Raw genomic sequence first — 24,724 nt, 5'->3', positions numbered from 1 at the left:
TTGGAGGACATAAAAGATTGATAAGCACAATTATGTGAAATGCACGGAGAAAAAGTCAATATTTTCCTTTAAAAGACAACTGAGAAGTTGAGGGAAAATATTTGGGACCCATATAAAAGACAAAGAGCTACTGTCATTAATACGTAAATACCAAAAACCTAATAGAAAAACGGGCAAAGGAAATTTAAAATCAGCTCAGGAAAAATAATATAAATGGATCTTTAAACACAATTACATATATTCGACCTTAGTCATAACATGAGAAATGCAAATTAGATCTGTACTAAGATACCATGTTTTAACTTATTATATGGGCCAGAAAGAAAAATATGACAAGACACTCTTCTGTCTTGGGTATGGTGAAAACAGGCATTCTTATACAACTGATACAACCCACAAAGAAGGTCATTTTGCTATATCAATCAAAAATGAAAATGCATATATATCGTTTGTCCTGAGAATTCCATTTGCAGAAATTTCTCTTTAAACATATTCCCTCTTGTGTTAACTGAAATATGTATAAGGATGAAATAAGGATTTTCATTGCAGCATTGTCTGTAATAGCAAAAGACTGGAAGCATCTTAAATGTCTATTAACGGGGGGCTGGTTATATTGTGATATATCCATATAACTGAATAAGATTCAGCCTTTAAAAAGAATGAGGCAACTCATTACATCTACTGACATTTAATGATCACCAAGATTTATTTTTAAATGAGAGAAGTGTTGGAAGTTTAAAAATGGCTATAGCAGAGTGTGTGTGTGTGTCTGTGTGTGTATGTATGTATGTTTTTGTAGCTGTCTTTGGAAAGGGTTTATGGGAGACTGCGGTCAAAATTGGAGGGTAGGTATTCTTTTCCTTTTCAAAAGATTTTTACAAAATATAATACTCATTCAAAAAATACATGAAACATAAATATTTGGCTTAACTAATTATTCAAGGCAAATACCTACGTAATTCCCACTCTGGTCTGGAAACAGAACATTGCCACCTCTTTGCCCAGAAACCTTCCTCATGCCTCTTTCCCTCCTTCCACCCAGCCTCCCCATCAATCATGGAAACCACTATCCTGCCTCTGATAGTAAGCACTTGCTTTTGAGTTTCACCACCTAACCATACATCCCTGTACAATGTGGTTTTGTTCTGCTTTAATTTACATAAATTAAAACAATACAAATTATTTTGTGTCTGGCTTCTTTCACTCAATATTATGTTCAATTTCTGTATCCATTCTACTATTGATGGACATTTAAGTTATTTCCAGTTTCTTGCTGTTACAAGTAATGCTACAGGGAGCATTTAAATGTGTGTCCCGGTACATTAGCCAAGGATTTCTCTTGGGTATTTTCCTAGGAGAAGTGTTTCCTCATATGGTCTATGTATGCTTTGATAAAGAAGGCTAAAATGTTTTCCAAAGAGATTGTGCCAATTTACACTCCCACCAGCAGCATATGAATTGCTGATATGAGCTAACATAGCAGCAGCTATATGTGCTGAAATGAGTATATGAACTACTGATATGACCCCCTATTCTTGCTAACACTTGTCATTGTTAGGCTTCTTAATTTTAGCCATTCTGGTGGGAGTGTAGTGGTATTACATTGCGGTTTAACTTTTGCATTTCCCTGATGACTAAAGAGATTGAGTACCATCTCAGGTGTTATTAGCCATTTGGATTTCTTCCTTTGTTACACACCTATTCAAATAAGGCCTCTGACTACCGGGTAGTCTGCTTTTTCTTATTGTTTTGTTGTTCTTTATACATCCTGGATATAAGTCCTCTGTTGTCTGTTTCTTCTTCCACTCTGTGTCTTGTGATTTTCTTCTCAATGGAAGTAATTATCATAAAAGTCAGGAGAGTACTTATCTTTGGGAGTAGGGGGATTCTGGAATGCTGACTATGGGCATTTTCTAGACCTACATAGTGAAAAATCACTGAGCTGTACATGTCTGTTTTGCACACTTTTCTGGATATATGTTATATTTCACAATAAAAACATTTTTAAAAGATAGGCTGAATCTACGACCCACTAACTCCACCCCTATGCATATAGTCAAGAGAGGGGTGGACACATGTACATGACAAGACATGAACAAAAATGTTCATGGCAGCATTGTTTATAATTCATATTCTATCTCACCAAAAGACTTAAAATTACTAAAAATTGATAAAAATTTGTTTTGTGGGACACCTTTCGTGAACTTAAAAGGAGAAAATAAGAATATGTTCTCAGCTGCTTTTATCTGCATAAAGAAACTCATGCAGAGAAAACTAACTAACTTGGTTATATGTATTAAAGAGAGATGAACAGATAGGAGAAAGATGGGTAAGAGAATTTAGACTATATAGCTTTGTATATTTAAAATTTTTATATATATTTTAATTTTTTATTTTTGAGCCACGTGTCTATTATTTTTTTAAAATTAGATTAAAAAACTATTACTAATATCCTTAGAGTGATAAGATACTACATCCATAAAACAAAAATAGTATGCTATTATAAGGGAATATCCTGAAAAGAAACAGAGCTATTTAAAGTAAAAACGTATGTATGGCTGTTATCATAACAGATGCCATCTTGGGCCTCTGCAGTTCCTCCTGTCCTTCCAGTGACCCTGCCTAGAGCTGTACTGTGTAGTAAGCCTCTTCTCTGTCACCAAGGGCTTTGTAGTTAATAGATATTGTTTCACGATCGTTAGGTCTGGTGGCCTCTATGCTCTGGTAGTCTTTAAACAATAATGAAGGGCTTCCCTGGTGGCGCAGTGGTTGGGAATCCGCCTACTAATGCAGGGGACAGGGGTTCAAGTCATGGTCCAGGAAGATCCCACATGCCACGGAGCAACTAAGCCCGTGTGCCGCAACTACTGAGCCTGTGCTCTAGAGACCGTGAGCCACAACTACCAAGCCCGCTGCCACAACTACTGAAGTCTGCACGCCTAGAGCCCGTGCTCCGCAACGAGAAGCCCATGCACTACAACGTAGAGTAGCCCCCGCTCGCCACAACTAGAAAAAACCCATGTGCAGCAACAAAGACCCAACGCAGCCAAAAATAAATAAAAATAAAATAAATTTATAAACAATAATGAAGACCTTCGCTGACATATTCCCAGTGCTCATAAGACCAGTTACCCATTCATAAACCTTGACTTAGGAATGCACTTCCTGTTTCCAAGCACGCACCCCCATACCCTAGGTTAACTATGAAATTGTCCCAATCGTCCCTCAGCTGTGCAGAATGCAGCTGCAAATACTTCTGGATCATCGCCCCCCTGATCCCACCCTGTGAGTAAGTTACCCTATAACAATAAACTGATCCATTGATTATATGGAGCTGCCTGCCTCATTTTTCAGTCTCAAGATACCTTCCCAGTTTGATGGGCACTTTTCATTGCCTCCATCCTCCAACAATATAGAACAGCATTAATGAGAGACACAGAAGAAAATCTGGGAGATGAAGTTTAAAAAAAAACTTCTAGAAAGGCGAGCAAAAGAAAAAGAAATGGAAATCAGTAGGACAAAGAATTTAAAATATGGAGGATCAACAACTGAACAAGAATAGTTTTTTGAAAAGCAGAGAAAACGTGTGTATGGGTAGAAAAGGACTAGACTGGAAACAGACTTGTAAAATTCTACACAAAAATGATTTCCAACCTAGAATTCTATGCCCAGCCAAAAAGATAAATTTAGTGTCAGGGTCAAATAAATATATTTCCATGGTATTTAGTATTTACTTTTTTTACTTCTACAAGTTTATTTATACAATTAAATCATTATACATTTATATATTGTGTATATATATATATATAGTATATATACAATATATACAATATATATATTGTATATTATACAATTACATATATTATATAAATACATTTTTGCATGACATTTTCAGACATGCAAAGCTTCAAAAAGTTCACCTGTCATGCATCCATTCTCAAGGATATACTGGAGGATGTGCTCCCAAAAAATTAGGGGGTAAACCAAGAAAGAGGAAGACACAGGATCCAGGAAACAGGAAGGAAGATACAGGATTCCCAGGGAAGGGAATCTGACACAAGACAGAGGTAAAAAGGATTTCCTGAGGGATGGTGAACAGAACACACCAAGGTCATAGCTGTGTGTGAAGCTGAGAGAGCAACCAAACTAGCCTTCAGTGAATCAATAAGGTCCCGGAGAGATTTCTTCAAAGAGAAGACATTGATACCCAGAGTTGAGATAGCCCCCCCTCCATTACTAGCTGTGTTAACTTGGGCCAGATAGTTTTTGTTTATGCCACAGTTTCCCCTTCCATAAAATGGGAATAACAATGGTACCTACTTCTCCAGGTTGTTAGGAAGATGAGTTAGTATATGTAGTGTGTGTGTAACAGTGCTGGGCATATAGTAAACATTATATGAGTGTTTATAATTATTGTCACTATGATCATTACCTAATATGTTTGAATATACAGAGTGGAGATTTAAACAACTGGAAAGAATTTGAGTTGAATTATTGATATGTATATAGTAAAGCAAAGAAATGACTAAACCAGAAAAAAAATAGTTAATTCCAGGCAAAAGAAAAAGTTGTGCAGAAATAGTAATCACAGCATGGATACTACATGACTTAACTATAAACAGTCACAATAATAAACCTTGACAGTAGATCTAATCAAAACAGTGATAGCTAGAGGCAAATGTGTGTATGAGTGGAGGTGCATGGAAAAGCTGAATCTCTACCTTCCATAGTGGAAAGTCAATAGATAATGCCCAAAACGAAAAAAAAAATTCCATTAAAAAGATTAAGAGTACTTGCTTCTAGGGAGTTGGAATCTGGGAGAAACAAAGCAGGGAAGAGCCACTGTTTTAAGAAGACTTCGAAAACTACTTGTCACCTTTTGCCACTTATAAATAAAACTAGAAACTAATTTCAAATTACAAAGTGGCAAAAAATATTCACAAAAATATATAAGAATGATAAAGGGTTATTAACCTTAATATTCAAAAAAAACTATAAACATCCATAAGCTAAAATAAATAAATCAGCAATGGACAGGAAAAGGAAATTCACATAAGGGAAATAAATCCAATAAAAATCCCCTGATTATGTTGCCTGGTTAAAAAAAAGTCATACAAATTAAAATAATGAGATATTATCTTTCATTCTGGATGAATTCCAGTCCCTGGGCACCTCTTCTTCTTCCTTACCTCACAGGAGTTGTCACATCCCCCTGTAGTCAGGGCCAGGGATGGCCCAGGAGCGCACTTGTTGGCTGGCATCTTCCCCCTGGGCCTAAGCACCCGGGCTCTCTTGCTGACAACTCCACTCTTCCCAGGAACCCGAGGTCAGGTGGGCACCTGTGGACTCAACCAGAGCTGCTGGGGCCTGAAGGAAGATCCTGCAGCCTTCACTATGGGGTCTGGCCCAGGGGCTCCACAGAGACTCCAAGAAACCTGGAAAGACAGTGTCCACTTGGTCAGGCATTCAACATTCACCCCACAAGCGCTTCCTGAGGGCACCGAAGTATAGTTCACGACACTGGATACTGTGGAGTAGACAAAGCCACATCAACACCGATTCGAGTTATTCATCAAAATGGAATATGAGCAAGACCATGAGATTTAGACTAAAATTAATAAAAGCTTCATTTCTAGCTCTGCCAACCTTTAGCTATATGAATATGAAAATGTTTCTTCAGATTTTTTTTCCCAAAACAAATCAAAACTATTTATTTCAAGGAGTTGTGAAAATTAAATGAGATGATGTTTTTAAGGCACTCAGCACCAGACTGGCCCAGGTAAACATTTAATTCATATTAGCAAGTACTGTTATTATAAGGAATCACGTAATATACAGAAGGAGGTACCTCATTTAATTTGCACAACAATCACGTCATCTATGTGTTGCTGTAGTTATTATTATCTCATTTTATGCATACAGAAACAGAGGTTTAGTGATGTTAAATCAAACTCAGTCTACCTGGCTTCCAAGTTCACATTCTCAATGGTACACCACATGGTACCTTTTATGTGGGAGGCTCAAAATAAACATGGTTCTATTTAACAGATGTTGAAAACATGACCGTAATTTGGAATAAAAATGTTAAGTAAAGTTTCTTAAAACAGAAGAGATATGCCATAAGGAAAATACTAGTAGCCTGGGACTAAAATTTTTAATTACCTCAAAAACATCCAGAGGTGAAAACTGTTTCTCCTGTTGAGGGAACTAGGGAGGGGAGGGTGTCTCTGTGTCCAAATTGAGGTACAATTTTATTACGATCAACTAATACAGGCACTACAGATTTAGTCATTCTTGTTGGGAAAGGGTAAATATCACATAAAATGAAGAGGAACTTAATTAGGACAACAAAAGTAAGAAATGAGATGAAGAGGAAACAAAAGAGTAAAAGAAATAAGGAGTACAATAAAATTAAAGGTATGAACAAATTAAATTTTAAACACATAAAGATGATGTTGTGCCAAAGAAAGAGAATATGCTTTCTTTTCTTATGCCCATGGAACTTTTACAAAATTCTATCAAATAACCTGACCACACAAAAAATCTGGTAGATGTCTGAATGTTGGGAATTGACAGACTACATTCTCTGATTATAGTATAAGATGTTCAACGTCATTAGTCCTTAGGGAAATGCAATCAAAACCAAAAATGTTCTGGGACTTCCCTGGTGGTCCAGTGGTTAAGAATCTGTCTTGCTATGCAGGGGACTTCAGTTTGATCCCTGGTCGGGGAACTAAGATCCCACATAACGCGGGGCAACTAAGCCCGTGCGACACAACTAGAGAACCCGACTGCTGCAACTACAGAGCCCACGCACTCTGGAGCCCGCGCACCGCAACGAAGAGCCCACACGCCACAACAAAAGGTCCTGCATGCCGCAACTACGACCCGACACAGCCAAAAAATAAATAAATATTTTTAAAAATAAAAAATGTTCTATTCATTAGGAGACCACTTCATATACACAAAGATGGCAAAAAAAAAAAAAAAAGACAGGGCTTCCCTGGTGGCGCAATGGTTGAGAATCTGCCTGCCAATGCAGGGGACATGGGTTCGAGCCCTGGTCTGGGAAGATCCCACATGCCGCGGAGCAACTAGGCCCGTGAGCCACAATTACTGAGCCTGCGCGTCTGGAGCCTGTGCTCCGCAACGAGAGGCCGCGATAATGAGAGGCCCGCGTACCGCGATGAAGAGTGGCCCCCACTTGCCGCAACTAGAGAAAGCCCTCGCACAGAAATGAAGACCCAACACAGTCATAAATAAATAAATAAATAAATAAATAAATAAATAAATAAATAAATAAAAAGACAGTAACAAGTGTTGGTGAGATGTGAATGAATTTGAGCTCATACATTACTGGTAGAATTGTAAAATGGTGCAGCCACTCTGAAAAACAGGTTGGCAGTTCCTCAAAATGCTACCCATAGAGTTGTCATATGACCCAGCGGTTCCACTCCTAGGTATCTACCAAGAGAAATGAAAACCCATGTCCACTCCAAAACTTGTATACAAATATTCACAGCAGTATTACTCATAGTAGCCCAAAAGCCGAAAGCACTTAAATGTCCATCAACTGATGAACAGATAAACAAAATTTGGTGTGTCCATACAATGGAATATTATTTGGCAATAAAAAAAGAAGTACCAGTACATGGTATAACATGAATGAACCTTGAAATCATTATCTTACGTGAAAGAAGCCAGTCACAAAGACCACATATTTTATGATTCCATTTATATGAAATGTCCGGAATAGGCAAATATAGAGAGACAGAAAACTGATTAGAAGTTGCCTAGGGCTGGAGGTGTGGGGTGGCATGAATGGTGAATATCTGCTAATGTGTGCAAGGTTTCTTTCTGGGGTGTTGAAAATATTCTAAAATTAGATTGTGGTGATGACTGAACAACTCTGTGAATGTACTGAAAACCACTGAATTGTATACTTTAAATGGGTGAATTTTAAGGTATTGAATATATATAAATAAGTCTGTTTTATATATCTAAATAAATAAATCTGTTTTAAAAGAAAAGAAACAGTTTGCTAAATAACCCAGGATCAAAGTCGGAAATCAATACAACAGCTAAACAATTTTTACCAGAAGTCATGGAACACGCTAAAGTTGTATACAGAGTGAAATCTATAGATTTAAATGGCTTTATTTTTAATTAAAAATAAATACAACAGGTGCAGATGGTATCACCTGGAGCTTGAGCAGCTGCACGAGGGTATCAAAGACAATGGCCAAGAACAAACTAAGAGGGCAGAAGTCCAGGAATGTATTCCATAGAGCCAGCCAAAAAACTTTAAGGTTAAAAAATACAGCAAAACCAGTTACCACTAATCTTAAGAAGATAAACATTGTGAATGATGAAAAAGTTAATAGAGTGGAAACAGCTTCTGTAGATATACAAAAGGAACCTGCACATTTCTTAAAAGGCCTTTCTCTTGAACCTCTGCAGAAACAGCTGATTCCTCAGCAGTGTCATAAAAATGAACCAGTTCATAGTGAGGAAGCTACAAGATTAATGGCTCAGCTGTAATACACTGGTGATGTATCAAACTGCCCCCAAAGACCAACAAAGTAAATGTTTTATACAATAAATAAATAAATAAATAAATAAATAAAACAAAAAAGAGCTAAGTATTCAACCTAAAACGTCAGAAGTAGAAAAAAAAACAAAATGAAGCAACCCCCCAAAAGGAAAATAGTAATTAATAAAAACCTTAAATAAGTCAAATAAATATAACAATGGGAGTTTAAAGAAAACAAAGAGCTGGTCCTTTAAAATGACCGATGTCACAGATAACCCCCTAGCAAATGAGATAAAGAAGAGTTTAAAAACATACACACACACACACACACACACAGAGAGAGAGAGAGAGAGAGAGGGAGAGAGAGACAGAATGAGAATCTTTCCCAGATGAGGCAGTGTTTCAAAGTAGTTATTGCGGGATATTATGCATAACTGTATAGCAACATATTTTAATATTGATGTGAAACAGATGCTTCCCTAGCAAAATGTAAATTAACAAAGTTAATACAGGAAAATACAGGTAGAAAAGAATAATGAATGTAGAAGAGACCAGGGAAAAAATGACATAACAGCAAATACAAATAGAAAGACTCTGAAAGGTAAAAAGGAAAGGCAGATGATCCACAGACCTCAGGGCCTAAGGAACAACATAGCGGTGAGTTCCCTGGGTTTCATTTTCCCTCCCATATATCACAAACAGGGCACTAGAAAAGTTTATAACTCAGAACCATCAATAACTACAGACAAAAAAAGCTCTAAGAAAAGCCTGCTCCCCTTAATCAAAGGACCAAGAAAAGGGTGTCCTAACTGAATATACCCATCCTACTGCAGCCAAACACTAATAGAATACACATTCTCTTCAAGCACCTGTGCTACATTCTCCAGGGTCATAAAACCTTAATAAATTGAAATCATACAGCATATGTTCCCTGATTATAATAGCATCAAACTAGAAATCAATAACAGAAAGGTAACAGGAAAGTCTCCAAACATTTGGAAATTAAACAACACATTTCTATATAATCCATGGATCAAAGAGGAAGTCTCAAGGGAAATTAAAAAGTAATGAATGAAAATCAAAATGCAACATATCAAAATTTGCAGGATGCAGATAAAGCAGTGTTGAGAGGGAAATTTATAATGCTAAATGTTTATATTAGAAAAGAATTAAGGTATTAAATCAGTAAGGTAAGCTCCCACCATAAGATACTAGAAAAAGAAAAGCAAAGAAAACCCAAAGCAAATAGAAAGAAAGAAGTAATAGATATAAGAGCAGAAATCAATAAAATTGAAAACAAAAACAATAGAGAAAAATCAATGAAAACAAAAGCTGGTTCTTTGAAAAGACCGATAAAATTGGTAATCCTCTAGCAAGACTGACAAAGGTAAAAAGAGAGAAGACACAAATTACCAATATCAGAAATGAAACAGGAGATATAACTATAGATCCTGCAGCCGTTAAAAGAAAAGTAAGGGAATACCACACACCACTTTATGCACATAAATTCAATAACTTGGATGAAACAGTCCAATTCCTCACAAAACAGAGACTCCCACAACTTACCCACTATTAAATATGAAAATACTCTGAAAAGATATTAAATAGATAACCCGAATAGTCATTTGACTACTACAGAAATTGAAGCCATAATCAAAAGCTTCCAAAAGTAAATTTCCAGGCCCAGATGGTTTCACTGGAGAATTCTATCAAACATTTAAAGAAAAATAACATAATTCTACACAATCTCTTCCAGAAAATAGAACACTTTCTAACTCATTTATTGAGATCAGTATTACCCTAATACTAAAACCAGAAAAAGAAAGTACAAAAAAAGAAAACTATAGACCAACATCTCTCACGAACTTAGACACAAAAATCCTCAAAAAAAAAAGCATTAACTAATCAATTCCTGCAATATAAAAAAAGAATTATACACCACAACCAAGTGAGGCTTATTCCAGGAATGTAAGGCTGATTCAATATTCAAAAATCAATAAGGGCATTCCCCCATATTAACAAGCCAAAGAAGAAAAACCATATAAATTCATACAGTATTGACAAAATTCAACACACATTCATGATAAAAGTAGACAGACACATAAATAAATGGAACATAATAGAGAACCTAGAAATAGCCACACAAAAGTATGGCAAATTTATTTTTGACACAGGTACAGAACGAGTCCGTGGAGGAACTACAGTCTTTTTAACAAACGGTGCTTGAGTAATTGGACATCCAAATAAATGCACCTTGATCTAAGTCTCACACTTCATACAAAACTTAACTCAAAATGGATCATGGGCAGCAGGAAGGAGAAATGAACAAATCATCATCACAGTGAAGACTTAATCTCTCCTTTCTCTGTAATAGAACTAGCAGACAAAAAAAGTACAAATTTTGTACAACACAATTGACGACTAAACAATTAAATATTATTTTCGAATTATACATGGAACATTTATAAAACAATTCACCAAGGACTAGGCCATGACTCCCCTCATATTTCAAGGAATGAGCTTCATGTAGACATTTTTCTAACCACAGAAAACTAAGGTTAGAAGTCTAGTAAAAAGATAAACTTTTGTAAAATGAAAGCGCACTTCTAAATAATTCATGGGCAAAAAAAAAAAAATCAACTCTTAGAAAACACTTAGAACATAATGCACCAAACCTTGTGGGTCTCAGAGTGAACTTTAAGACCTTAACGTTGATATGAGAAAAGAGGAAAGCCTGAAAAATAACAAGCGAATCATCCAACTACGTTCAGACAACCGATTCCATCACTGACCACACAGAATTCCCCAACACTCACCCTCCCCGGGTCCCCATCACCTCCACATCCCTCCGGCAAAGAGCACTGGGATCCTCTTGACAACAACTATTAAACCGCGGCTGAAAACCACAGCAGCTTCCGGTCACCACCCCTAGCACCGCCCCTTCTCGGGGTTTGGGGCTTCGCACCAAGGGGCGCGGTTCTGCACATGCGCAAAATCACATTCGAAGCCGTAGTCAGCCAGAGCCAACATGGAGATGTTACGGAGTCGGTGTTTTGGTTGCCTTCAGTGCCCCTAGGCAGCGTTGTCAGGCGGGGAACATGGCCGCGCCCAGGTTGCGCTTCCTCATGGGGTACGCCATGTTGGAGGAGTGTCCATTCCGTACAGAGGATGAGGAAGCCTCTAAACTCACATTGCTGAGCACTGGCGCTGTCTCACAGGTGGTGGGGAGCGGGGGTGGGGACGTTTCTCTGGGCGGGCATCCTGGGATCTGTGTAATAATGTTTAGAGAAGCTGAGAGGCCTCTGGAAAGACGCAGAGGTGCCCGTGGCTGTTATCTCCTGGCAGATACCACAGGATGAGAAGGAGAAATAGGACTGCTTGCGGGCCTCTCCTGGAACATACCACGAGGGGAGAAAGGGAAGAAATCAGGGACCTGCAAGCTCTCCTAGGATATAGCCCTGGGAAAAAGGGGGAGGAGTCAGTGTTAGATTCCCCTCTGCTGGGCTTGTGGGGGTTGCCTGTGAGGTTTGGATGCTCCCATAATCTACATTATCTCCCACTCCAGCTACTCGAGCTAAAGTAAAAGTGCTTACCAATAATGGTTTTTGATTTTTCCCTTAATCTAATGCAATATGTCAATAAAAGTATCTTTAGGAAAATTTATTTTTATTTTCTCATAAAATAAAATCTAAAAAAAAATAAAAATAAAAATAAAATAAAATAAAATAAAATCTATATAGTAATAGTGCCCTTACTTTGCAAATGTAGCTTTAAGGCAAGATTGATTCTGCCCTTCAACCAGTTTGTTGCCCCTTATCACCCCCAATATGGAAATTCTGGAGATGCCTGTGCCCTCCGGGAGATGTTACAGGGGCAGAAGGGGAAGAAGTCATGCTACCCTTCACCTGGGAATGCCTACTTATCTTTCAAAACCAAGTTCAGATATCTCCTCCAGGGAATCCTCCTGAAAGAGGTAGAAGGCTCTGTAACCCTCTGAAGGCCTTTCTGAATCCTCAAGTGAGGAAGGTGTTTTGAGGGGTTCAGGTGTGAACTTGCTGGATGCTCTCAGTCCAGTCACATCCCCTCTGGGCCTCAGTTTAACAATCTGGAATGTAAGGGTGTCCTATCCCAATTAGCCTAAGACCATCTGGGATTTATCTGTAGTCAGACAAATCTATCAGTCAGTGAGGGAGACCACACGCCAGAGGAACCATGGGGTGGCTCACTGAACAAAGGAAAAAATAGAGTCATTATGGAATTCTGAGGAATGGTGAAGTTCAGGTGAAATGTGAATGAAGCAGTGTTTTGGTAAACTCAAAGCAAAGCAGGGCTGTATGTGGACTATGAAGCGAACCCAGAATCCTGTTTCCTTGGAAACCATAAAGTTAAGGTAGATACAGAATTTTGTATCTAGATACCCCTTCTCTCTGCACTGGGGTTGGAAATCTTAGCTGCGGTGTCTAAGTGACTTAGAATCTTCAGCAAGAGTGGGATGTTTTATCTGTACTGATATCACTTCAAACAGCAGTTTCTGATAGCCTGTGATTGTAGAGAACAGTTTCTCAGTGAGTAAAAAAGCAGTAGTCACTCAAAGTAGGAGTTATTTATGGCATTACAGCTGCAGGACATCCTTGGGAGAAATAATATTTTCTGTTAATTTTGCATCTGACTTTATCTGTGTCTGTTCTCCCAGCCTTATGAGTGGCAGAGCAGACTTTTATACCCTGAGCTAATTTTTACTTTCTTAGAGGGTTGGACTCTCTGATTATCCCAGATTCTCTTTCTGCCCCTATAGCCCTGGTCTGAGTGTTTGTTGAATGAATAAATGAAAGAAGAAATAGAATTAGTGGAAGCATGTTTGGCATGCATACATGTCTAATAGAGCACCAGGAATCATTGTTAATGTGAGTGTCGTAATAGCACTATGGTTACGTTTTTAAAAAACTAAGTCTATTAGACTATTTCAGAGAAGAAAAAAAAGAGCCAACATATGAAGAGATGTTCAAAGTCATCAGCGATCAGGGAAATACAAATCAAGACATGATGAGATGACATTTTACACCCATTCAGTTTGCAAAAATTTAAGTCTGACAGTACAATGTTGCAGAGGATGTACAGCTACAGGATCTTTTTGCCCTGTTGAAGGAATATAGATCAGTGTAACTACTTTAGAAAATAGTTAGCATTTCCTCCTACAGCGAATATGTACATACCTCACAATCTATCCAGTCCACTCTTAGGAATATATCCACGAGAAACACTTGCACATGAAACCTAGGATATGCATGGCATCCTGTTCACAATAGCAAGACCTGGAAACAAAAGTGGATGGAGTCAAAATGAATGAACTAGAACAGTACCCAACAATCAGGATGAATTTAAGGGAAAAAACAAACCCTGTGATTCCCAAAATAGTGTATGAAACATAACACACGTTTATAAAATTAAAAGCTACTAATATAAAGAACATGAACTATTTAGGATTTTGTATAGTTGTGATAAAATTATATAAAAAGGAAATCAAAAATTGATGAACTTGGGATTTAGGATGATGTCTACCTCAGCTGAGGGCAGGCAGGGCCATCAATTGGGGGAACACATGGATAGATGGAGGTTATTAAGGCCATACCTTTTCTTTTGGGTGGTAGGTGCATAAGTGCTAATTATATTATTGAAACTAACTTAATATTTAAGTGAATTGGGAAAATTAAACTGTTAGATAAACATCTAAATGTAAAAAGAGAAAGTCTGCATGGAGAAAAGTGATGTCCCTTTCTTGAATGGGGTAAGAAAATCTTTGGCCCCAGCCCAGAGATGCCACCCAGTTGTGGGATGAGCAGGGAGGCAGGAGCTCCATGGCATTGACACTTTCTGTGGCCCCTGCCAAAAGTGCTCTGGCCCCAGGGTTCACTCCATCACACCACTCGTGCACCTGCTCAAATGTCCTTTCTTCGGATGTTTTTCTTCCCCGATCTACCCCACAACTCTCTAGCTCCTCACCATGCTTTCGTTTTCTTCATAGCCTTCCTTTTTATCAGAAATTACCTTATTCATTTACTGTTTGCTCATTTCTTTGTTCGTGCTGATACTGCAGTGATTTCTGCTTCTCACATATGTGGAGTAATCAACTGCTTTATTTTTAGTATCTTACCATACATGTAGAGAGCAGCAAAACACATGCACTGGATTCATTTTCTTAAAAGATTAATTATTCCCTCCTAAAGACTCTGCAGGCATCTCTGGATGACATGACTAATTATAAAATTGATTTCTAGAGTAATGCAGAAAATACTAGAGATGGAGAACTTCTAAGTATGTAAGACCCTATTTGTTCATTCACCAAATATTTATTGATCACCAGTCACTGCTCTTGGTACTTGATGTTTGGTAAAACAAAACAGCCCCCAAGTCCCTAGCTTCCTGGACCTGGCATCCTAGTGGGGAAGAGAGGCAATAAACATTGTTGAAAGGTGATAACTGCTAAAGAGGGATGGATAGGGCAGAGTGATGTGAATTGGAAATGCTGGAGGACTGCACTTTAAGTAGGAAGATCAGAGTCTCCTTTTAAACTCTACCACTGACTGCCCTGCATCCTGGAGCAGGCCAGTCTCAAATCCTCACATTTATATGGGCATGTAGTTGAAAACGAGGAAGAACGCAAGGTCAGAATATTTTCATATCTGCAGCTAAGGATGTAATGATGAGTACCTCTTTGCCCTACGGTAGATGCAAGGAGTAATATCCACAGTCTTCTGATCAGTCTTGTCTTGCATGCCTTCCTTCAGTAGGTAAAAAATAGTTTACAATATTTACTGAGCAGGGACCTCTGGACAAACAGCCACAACCATTTACATGTGTCAGTAGATAGAAGGCAATGATAGCTTATTTATTTTATACCCAGCTTTTTAATGGAAAAATTTCACACTATTATTGGGTAATCACAGAGTCCAGCCCTCTACTGTCCAGAATGTTGAACTGGGGCCCAAAAAGGACGTGACCGATCTGAGGGCACAAAGACATAGAGAACACCAGAGCTCAGGGCCAGGTCCTTTCAAATAGGACCTGCGCGTCAGAAGGCCCTTCAGCTGGCATGGAGCCTCTACCACCGTCAGAGAGGGCTTCCCACAGGAGACATGTGAGATGGGTTTTGAAGAATGTGTAGCAGTTCATCCATCGAAGGGATATCGTGGATTCTTCTCACCTCTGCCCCCACGACATCTCCCAGAGGGGCAATGGCTTCTCCATAATTTCCATATTTGAGGCCCTAAGGGGCAGCAAACTCCTTGTGGGACAGGATTGGAAATTTGTTGTAAGGCTGCACTTGCATAATTATTACTTAGATGTTATTTTACAGGGAAGTATGAATAATCCTAGAAGATGTTTTTATTGACACATTACATTAGACAGAGAAAACAACCATTAGCCATATCAATTTAAAACTAATTGTGGGGGGTGTCCCTGGTGGCCTGCTGGTTAAGATTCTGGGCTTTCACTGCGGTGACCCGGGTTCAATCCCTGGTTGGGGAACTGAGATCCTACCGGCCAGGAGGTGCGGCCAAAAAATAAATAAACTAATTTTTGTTGATACCAATTATTTCAGTTGGAGTGACTAGTGTGAGGGTTGATTGAGATTACCCCGACGCTCCCACCCCAACTTCTCTCCCCTCGTGGTATCTGGGGGGGGGGGGTACAGCATCGCCCCTACTCTCCCTTCTACAACACTCCATAGTATCGGCCAGGGGAGGGTACCATCCTGATATTTCTCCCCTCAACTCCAGTGGTATCTCCCAGACTCACTCTGGGTTCTTATTCTTACTCTTTTCATTAGTAATGGCTCCCCTCTCACCCGTGCCATGTCCCTAGGAGCCCCTCAGAGGCTAAATGCAAAGACCCCCATGCACCAGGAAGTCTACCCAAAGAAGCGTAGTCCACCTCCTCCCAAGGCAGCCCCACTGTTCTGCTGCGTGAGGCAGGAGGCAATAGCTTCTTCCACTGTACGGCACGGACACCCTTCCATGATGGCGGCCCCCTGAAGCAGCAACATTTGGGTGCGGCCATATTCCGAGCCCAGCAAAGCCGCAGAGGGTAAGGGAACTCTCACGGACTCTGCGTGAAAGTGCCCTGTTAATTGGGGAACGGAGCTTCGCAAGTGCTTTTGAGCATGCGCATGAGACACCCCCGCCCCTCCACTAAACACCCGGGTGTTAGAGGTCGGCACTTGGAAGGGAAGCGGTTCTCAGCTGTTTACGAGTTAGCGTCGCGCAGAGGTGATTTTGAAGGGGGTTGGCTACTCTGAGCTGAGTGATGGTGGGGGGCGGAATCTGGGTCGGTGATGGGGCTACTGTGGATTCAGTGATGGGATCTTTTACATCGAATGCCCAGCTAATTGTTAGTCAGCCTTTCTTTTTCTAATTTAAGCCTTAAGGCTATACATTTCCATCTAAGACCCACAAGATTTGTTGTATCGTATTATCATTATTGTTCATTTCCAAGTATTTTAAAATTCAGTTATGATTTTTTTCATTTCACAGTGTCACTTTGAAGCGCGTTTCTGTTTTGCAATAAACAGTTAATCCTTTTGTTATTGATTTCTAACCTCATTTCTCAGAGGTTAGATAATGTGATTTGTGTCATGAACGTTCCTTGAAACCTGTGGAGACTTGCCTTATGCCAAGTCCCATAAATGTGCCATCTATTGCTTTCAAAGAATATGTGTTCTCCGATTTTTAATTGTGTTGTTCAAAACTGGTATACCCTCTCTGATTTTTTTTTTCACCTACCTGCTCTGTAGAGGGCAGTGTAATGGTGATTTGTGCGTTTCTCTTTGCTTGTGTCGGCTTTTGCTGTATTTGAACCTTATTATTAGGTACAAGTGTGTGTATTTTTAAAATAGACATTGCCAAATGCCTCTCAAAAGTGTTATATATATATTTTATAATACATTGTGTATATATTATATCGATATATACAATGTATAATACATATATCTATGTATACGGAAATGTGTATGAAATATTCCCATCAGCAATATATAAATACCCCCATTTCCCCAAATCCTCTCCAGCACTGGATGATGTTCTTTTTCATTTTTTATTGTTCTGAGGGCTGAATAATTATATCTAGTTCTGTTTTACCTTTTCCACCTATTAGTGGTTGAGATCTTTTCTGGTTATTTGGGCACTTTGATTCCTTCTCTGCATTTCCATAGCCTTTGTTCATTCCTCCTCTTTCCCCTGGCTTTTACATAGTGAACTTTTCTGTACTCCCTCAGTTGAACATCGCTGGTGTCATATCTATTTCTGTACATATTAAGATCAAAGTGTGGACATTTTCTTTTATTTTACTGGCCTATTTATCCCTGTTTTGATTGCATTAGTTTTATTGTAAATGTTAATATCTGCTAGTCCAAGCATCCCTTCAGTATTCCTTTACATAATTTTCTTGGCTATTTATACTTGCATACACAGTTTGAAATTGTTTTACCAAGCTGGAAAAGAACTGGAATTCTGCTTGGCACTTGGTTATGTCAATATGGTTAATATTGAACCAGTGATATTTTTATTTTATTATATTCCTGCCCAGGAATATGGTCTTGTCTCTCCATGTGCTTAAGTTTTATATTATATTCTAGAATAATAACTATTAGTTTTTCTATTTTGAGTCCAGCACCGTTCTTGTTACATTCACTTTTAGGTATTTTGTGTTGTCATTATTGGAAATAGGATATTTTTTTCCTCGCCATCTGTTTCAATCTTGTACCCCATCACCTTGTCAAAATTCCCTGTGCTAGTTTCCTGAGTATACAATGATATAACCTGCAAATAAAAATGATTTTCTCTCCCTTCTTGATATTGAAGCAGTTTATTTCATCTTCATATTTAATTGCATTAGCTAGAGCTTTCAAACACTGTTGTGATAGGAACAACCCCATGTTGTTACTGGTTTTAATGGAAATTGTCTTCAGCATTTTACCTTTTAGTTTTATACTTCCTGGTGGTTTTGAGACTATGATCTTTGCCGAATTTTTGTAGTTTCCTACAAAATTTTAAGAATTACTGCTGAATTGTGTCAAATGCCCTTTTTATATCCATTGATACAGTTGTATAGTTTTTCTTCTTAATTTGTTGATGTAATAAGTAAATTGATAAATGGACTAGCATTAACCATCTTTGTCTTATAGGAAAACCCAATTTGGTCATGGGGTAAATTTTTCTTTTGATCCTTACTGGACTCAAATTGCTAATATTTTATTAAAGATGTTTGCATCTATAAGATGAAATAATCTCCAGATAACTGTTTGTATTAAGACTATATTTTTTAGGTAAGGTAACAGTGCTTCATAAAATAAATTTGGAAGATTTCCAACTTGCTATTATTATTTGAAACAGGGATTAGCAAACTTTTTCTGTAAAGAGCCAAACAGTAAATATTTGAGGCTTTGCCAGTCCTAAAGTCTCTCTTGCAACTACTCAACTCTGCTGCTGTAGCAAATGCAGCCACAGACAATATGTAAACGAACGGACATGGTTGTTTTCCAATAAAATTTTATTTACAAAAACCGGCCAAGGACCAGATTTGACCTGCAGCCTGTAGTTTGCCATCCCCTGGTCTAGAACTGTTTAAAAACTGTAGAAATACTGTTTTTTAAAGGTTAGATTGCACTCCATATTAAGTCAGTTTCATCCTGGTACCTTTTTTTTGTACTTAACTTTCTTTTTTTTTTTTAATAAATTTATTTATTTATTTATTTATTTTTGGCTGTGTTGGGTCTTCGTTTCTGTGCGAGGGCTTTCTCCGGTTGCGGCGAGCGGGACCCACTCTTCATCGCGGTGCGCGGGCCTCTCACTGTCTCGGCCTCTCCCGTTGCGGAGCACAGGCTCCAGACGCGCAGGCTCAGTAGTTGTGGCTCACGGGCTTAGTTGCTCTGCGGCATGTGGGATCTTCCCAGACCAGGGCTCGAACCCGTGTCCCCTGCATTGGCAGGCAGATTCTCAACCACTGCGCCACCAGGGAAGCCCAACTTTCTTTTTTTAATTGAAGTATAGTTGACATACTATATTATAATAGTTTCAGGTACACAGCATAGTGGTTCAACATTTATATTTCTTACAAATTTATCACCATGATACGTCTAGTAACCATCTGTCACCATACTGTATTTAACTTTTTATTGTGAGATAATTATAGATTCACAGGACATTGCAAAAAATAGTACAGAAAGCTGGGTTTTTGGTTTTTTTGTTTTTGTTTTTGTTTTGGCTGCATTGGGTCTTCGTTGCTGTGTGCAGGGTTTCTCTAGCTGCAGCGAGCAGGGGCTACTCTTCATTGCGGTGTGTGGGCTTCTCATTGCGGTGGCTTCTCTTGTGGAGCATGGGCTCTAGGCTCACAGGCTTCAGTAGTTGTGGCACGCAGACTCAGTAGTTGTGGCTCGCGAGCTCTAGAGCACAGGCTCAGTAGTTGTGGCCCACAGGCTTAGTTGCTCCACGGCATGTGGGATCTTCCCAGACCAGGGCTCGAACCCGTGTCCCCTGCATTGACAGTGGGTTCTTAACCACTGCGCCACCAGGGAAGTCCCAAAGCTGGTGTTTTTTTTAAAATGATACACATTACAAACTTTCTGACTTATATACACTGGTCACTTAGAGATTCTTTTGCTCTTTCTTTTTTTGCATTAATTTATATTTTGCTGGAGAAGCACCTGTTTCACCTCCATATTTAAATGTTGCTATGGATTTGCACATGATATTCTTCTAGAAATAATGTTTAGTGGAATATCTCCTCTAATAGTAATATCTCCTCCTTCCTAATATTGTATTTTTTTCTATTTATCAGATTTGCTGGAAGTTTATTCATGTAACTGGTCATTTCAAAGGATGAGCTCTTCACTTTATTTATACTCTCAATGTACATATAATATACACACATATATCGCATTTAGGTTTATTAGGGGATTTATTAGCATATTTTGAGTTTTTTCTAATTTCTTTTTCTAATTACTCAGGTTGAGTACTTAGCTTTTTTGAGGTTTTCTCTCATTTTAATAACGAATCATGTAGGACTGTACATTTTCTTATAAATATAGCTTTTGCTGTGTGAAATAACATCTGGTACAAAGTGTATAACTTCAGTGTTGTCGGTGCATTTTGAGTTTGATTTTTATTTCTTTATCTATTTTTAATTACCTTTGTTGTGGCAAAAATAAACACGTACCATAAAATTTACCATCTTAACCATTTCTAAGTGTACAGTTCAATAGTGTTAAGTATATTCACATTGTTCTGCAAACAATCTCTAGAACTTTTTCACCTTACGAAATGGAAACTGTATACCCATTAAACGACATCTCCCCATTTCCCCCTCCTCCAGCCCCTGGCAACCACCATTCTACTTTCTGTTTCTATGAATTTGACTATTCTAGATACCTTATGTAAGTGGTATCGTCCAGGACTTTTCTTTTTGTGACTGGCTTATCTCATTTAGCATAATGTCTTCAAGTTTCATCCATGTTGTAGCATGTGTCAGAATTTCCTCTTTAATGCTGAATAATATACTATTACATGAATATACCACATTTTGTTTATCCATTCATCTCCTGATGGACACTTAGGTTGCTTTCACCTCTTGACTATTGTGAATAGTGCTGCTATGAACAGGAGTGTGCAAATTTGTCTTTGAGATCCTACTTTCAATTCTTTTGGATATGTACCCAGAAGTGAGATTGCTATTTTTCATTTTTTGAGGAAAGCCGTACTATTTTCCATAGTGGCTGCACCATTTTATATTCCCATCAGCAGTGCACAAGAGTTCTGATTTCTCCACGTCCTCGCCAACAGTTGTTATTTTCTTTTTTTTTAATAGTAGACATCCTAGTGGGTATGAGGTGTTATCTCACTTTTTTTGACTTGTATTTTCCTAATGATTGATGTTGACCATCTTTTCATATGCTTGTTGACCATTCATATATCATCTTTGGAGAAATGTCTGTTCAAATCCTTTGCCAATTTTTTAATTGGGTTATCTGGGTTTGTTATTGTTGTTGAGTTATAGGAGTTCTTTATATATTCTGGATATTAGCCCCTTATCAGATATATGATTTGCACATATTTTCTTCTATTCCCTAGGTTGCCTTTTCACTCTATTGATTGTGTCCTTCAATGCACAGAAGTTTTTAATTTTGATGTAGTCCAATTTGTCTATTTTTGCTTTTGTTTCCTGTGTTTTGGTGTCATATCCAGGAAATCTTTGCCAAATACAAATGTCATGAAGCTTTTCCCCTGTGTTTTCTTCTAATAGTTTTGGGTCTTATATTTAGGTCTTTGATATATTTTGAATTAATTTTTGTATATGGTGTAAGGTAATACTTTTGCACATGGATATCCAGTTTTTTTCCCAGCACCATTTATTGAGGAGACTAACCTTTCCCGCATTGAATGCTTTTGGCACCTTTGTCAAAAATCATTTGACCATATATGACCCATTTATTTCTGGGCTCCCTATTCCATTGGTCTATATATCTGTCTTTATGCCAGTACCACACTGTTTTGATTACTGTAGCTTTGTAATAAGTTTTGAAATCAGTAAGTGTAAGACCTCCAACTTTGTTCTTCTTTTTCAAGATTGTTTTGGGTATTCGGGGTTGGGTTTAATTTTTTGAATTAGAGTTCCTAAGTTCACTCTTCCAAAGTTCCTTAGTCTACTAGCTCTGCCTTTATATATAACCTGTTTATACCGATTGGATGCTTCTGACCTTGAAATTCCCTTTGATAATTATATCACCAAACTGGCTTTCCTTTTTCTGGACTTTGCTTGGCATATCTTTGCCCAACCCTTTATTTTGCAAATTGCTGCTGTGTTTTAGTTATGCTTCTTATAACTATGTCTCATTGTGCTTGCTTTTTTATTCCAATCTTATCTCTCTCTCGACAGAATGAATCAACTGATTCAATTTCACATAACCATAGTATACCTAATTCTATGCCTTGTTTCTTATTTTATGTTTACTATTTATATTATTTTCTGCTTTCTTTTTCCTGTTCTTACTTTTGATGACTTAATGCAGGTATGACCATTCACCCCCTCTCTCCCCAACCCACTCACCTTTTAAGTCAGGGAATTTTAACTTTTATAAAATCTTTAAAGGTATATCTTCCCATTTCTATCAAACATAATTAAGTTTATATTTTCCCTATTTATACCTATAGAGACATGCCCTCTCCTTTCAATTTTCTTCAGCAAGACAGTTATACTTCTGGACCTTTCAAAGATAATTTAAAATTTTTATTACAGGTCATTTATATTTTCTTTAGGTTTCTGCTTTAAAAGGTACTTAGCATTTTAAATTTCAAATTCCCAGTCACATTTTCTTCCTCTGTTATGATTGTACACACACTTACATACATACATGTCCTGTTGTTTTCAAAGATCTCACGATGACCAGGTGAACTTGTGTGTTTGCATATGCATTGTTTTGTTCTTTTGAGATCTCACTTCTGATTCAATTTTCTTTTATTTAGGATGTTCCTTGAATGTTTTCCTTCACTATGGTAAATTGATGGAACACTCTTCAAATTATTTCATGTCTAAAACTGTCCTTCTTTAGTTCTGGCTGAGAAATAGGATCTTTAGGAGGGATATAGTCTCCTTACACTGAAGTCCTCTTCTCTCCATGGTCCGTAGATGTTAAATGACTCTGGCTTCCATTGTTGTGAGAAGTCTGATGCTAGGAGGATGCATGTGGGGGAGGATCAGATTTAAGACAGTGGTTCCCACTCCTCACAGTGCATCAGAATCACTTATGCAGTTTTTATAAATACAGATGCCTGGGCCCACAGATATTAAGTTACACTCATTCAGGAGTGGAACTTTGCATAAGCATTTTTAGAAGATTTTAGAAGATCCTAGTTTGATTCTGATGTGCATGCAGAGTTAGGAACCACGGATTTCAGGCCTAATGGTATCAGTGATGGGAAGTCCTGCTGGAGTTACTAATTTGTCAGCAGTAAATGTGCATTTGAAGGAGCCCTTAGCAAATAATACTTGGGCATTTTGGGGGAAAGTGATTACATCTCTGTAGGAATCATTGATTGTAGAAGTCAGTGATTAAGATCTCTGCAAGGTAATGATTGAAAGGCTGACGTAGTCAGTGAGTTGACTGAGAGCCTTGAAGCTTTGGCAACTGGAGACTTTGGGGAGGTCTTATTTTGAAAATACTTGGGATCAGTGATTTGGTGTCCTATGGGTATCAGGAACTGTGGCCATGTGGAGTCAGTTAATTGGGGCCTGGAAGGTCAGCATCTGGCCTCTCCTTTAGTCCATTTCAGGTACTATAAGGATCAGTTATTAGCTGTCTAGACAGATCAATGATTGGATTCCTGGTGGGGGTATGTTATTGGGATCCTCTGCTGGGGATTATTTGAGGGGCCTTTGAAAGCCAGGCTAATTACCCTCTTGGAAAAGTAATTTGCAATCTGTTTGAATTAATGTTAAGAGTCTGTGCCATGTCAATGTTTGGTTAGTTTTTCAGTAGCACCCTGCATTTGATGTGGTTCAATGAGTCATTGATGGCTTCTGCTACCAGCCAGAGATAACAGTGATGTGGTCTCAGGGATCTGGGACCTGTAGTGACCAATTATCAACAGGTTAGAGCAGGTCAGGGATTGGGCATTTGATGCAATATTACTGAGTGGCTGAGAGTGTGAATTTTGGAACTAACAGATCTGGGTTGAATCCTGTCTTTCCACTTAGTTTTGTGATCTTAGTACACATGACTTAAAAATCTCTACGCCTCTATTTTCTTATCTGTAAAATGGGTAGAATAATAATAGTTGGAACTGTCAGAGTTGTGAAAATTAAATGAGGTGCCTGATGTGTGCCTTTTAATAACAGTAATTGCTAATATTTATTCAGTGCTTACCATTACAAGTATCATCTCATGTAGTGTTTATTATCTCTTAAGATAGGCATATCTGCCTTGTTTTGGAACCTGTATCTGAAAGTAACTTCTTCATATTCTCCCAGCTAACATGTGAGAGACCTGGGATTCAAACCTTCAGTAATTTTAATCCAAATTTTATCATTTTTCCTATATTCCACCATGACTATAAACTAGAGTTAGTTTTTTCTGAATTTTTCTCTTCCGCAGTATTCAACACAGCTAGCCACTCCTTGGTGCCTGCAGGAAGTGTTTGTGGG

At 38.2% G+C, this 24,724-nt stretch overlaps 2 protein-coding genes and 1 pseudogene across 2 annotated transcripts in view; 2 read left to right on the top strand and 1 right to left on the bottom strand.

Annotated features, from left to right (window-relative positions):
• The window catches only part of LOC133082066 (zinc finger protein 81), a 77,001-nt gene extending 65,588 nt beyond the window's left edge, over positions 1–11,413 (bottom strand). Inside the window, exons 1-2 of the mRNA XM_061178485.1 lie at positions 11,350–11,413; positions 5,190–5,435 (exon numbers count right to left, since the gene is read on the bottom strand). Of these exons, the coding sequence (XP_061034468.1) occupies positions 5,190–5,261 (72 nt within the window). The 5' untranslated portion in view covers positions 5,262–5,435; positions 11,350–11,413. The remainder of the gene's footprint in view (positions 1–5,189; positions 5,436–11,349) is intronic.
• LOC133082530 (ribosomal biogenesis factor-like) lies at positions 8,239–8,541 on the top strand. The gene is made up of 2 exons (XM_061179138.1): positions 8,239–8,361; positions 8,467–8,541. Exons 1-2 carry the CDS (start codon positions 8,239–8,241, stop codon positions 8,539–8,541), a joined length of 198 nt encoding a protein of 65 aa, XP_061035121.1.
• A 148-nt stretch (positions 11,414–11,561) lies between the features above and the next one.
• On the top strand, positions 11,562–12,218 carry LOC133081773 (uncharacterized; annotated as a pseudogene).
• The last annotated feature ends 12,506 nt before the right edge of the window (positions 12,219–24,724 follow it).

The sequence above is a fragment of the Eubalaena glacialis genome, chromosome X (assembly GCF_028564815.1).
Source record: "Eubalaena glacialis isolate mEubGla1 chromosome X, mEubGla1.1.hap2.+ XY, whole genome shotgun sequence".
NCBI lineage: Eukaryota > Metazoa > Chordata > Mammalia > Artiodactyla > Balaenidae > Eubalaena > Eubalaena glacialis.
The sequence above is the reverse complement of the archived record's forward strand: the minus strand, read 5'-3'. Positions and strand labels throughout refer to the sequence as shown.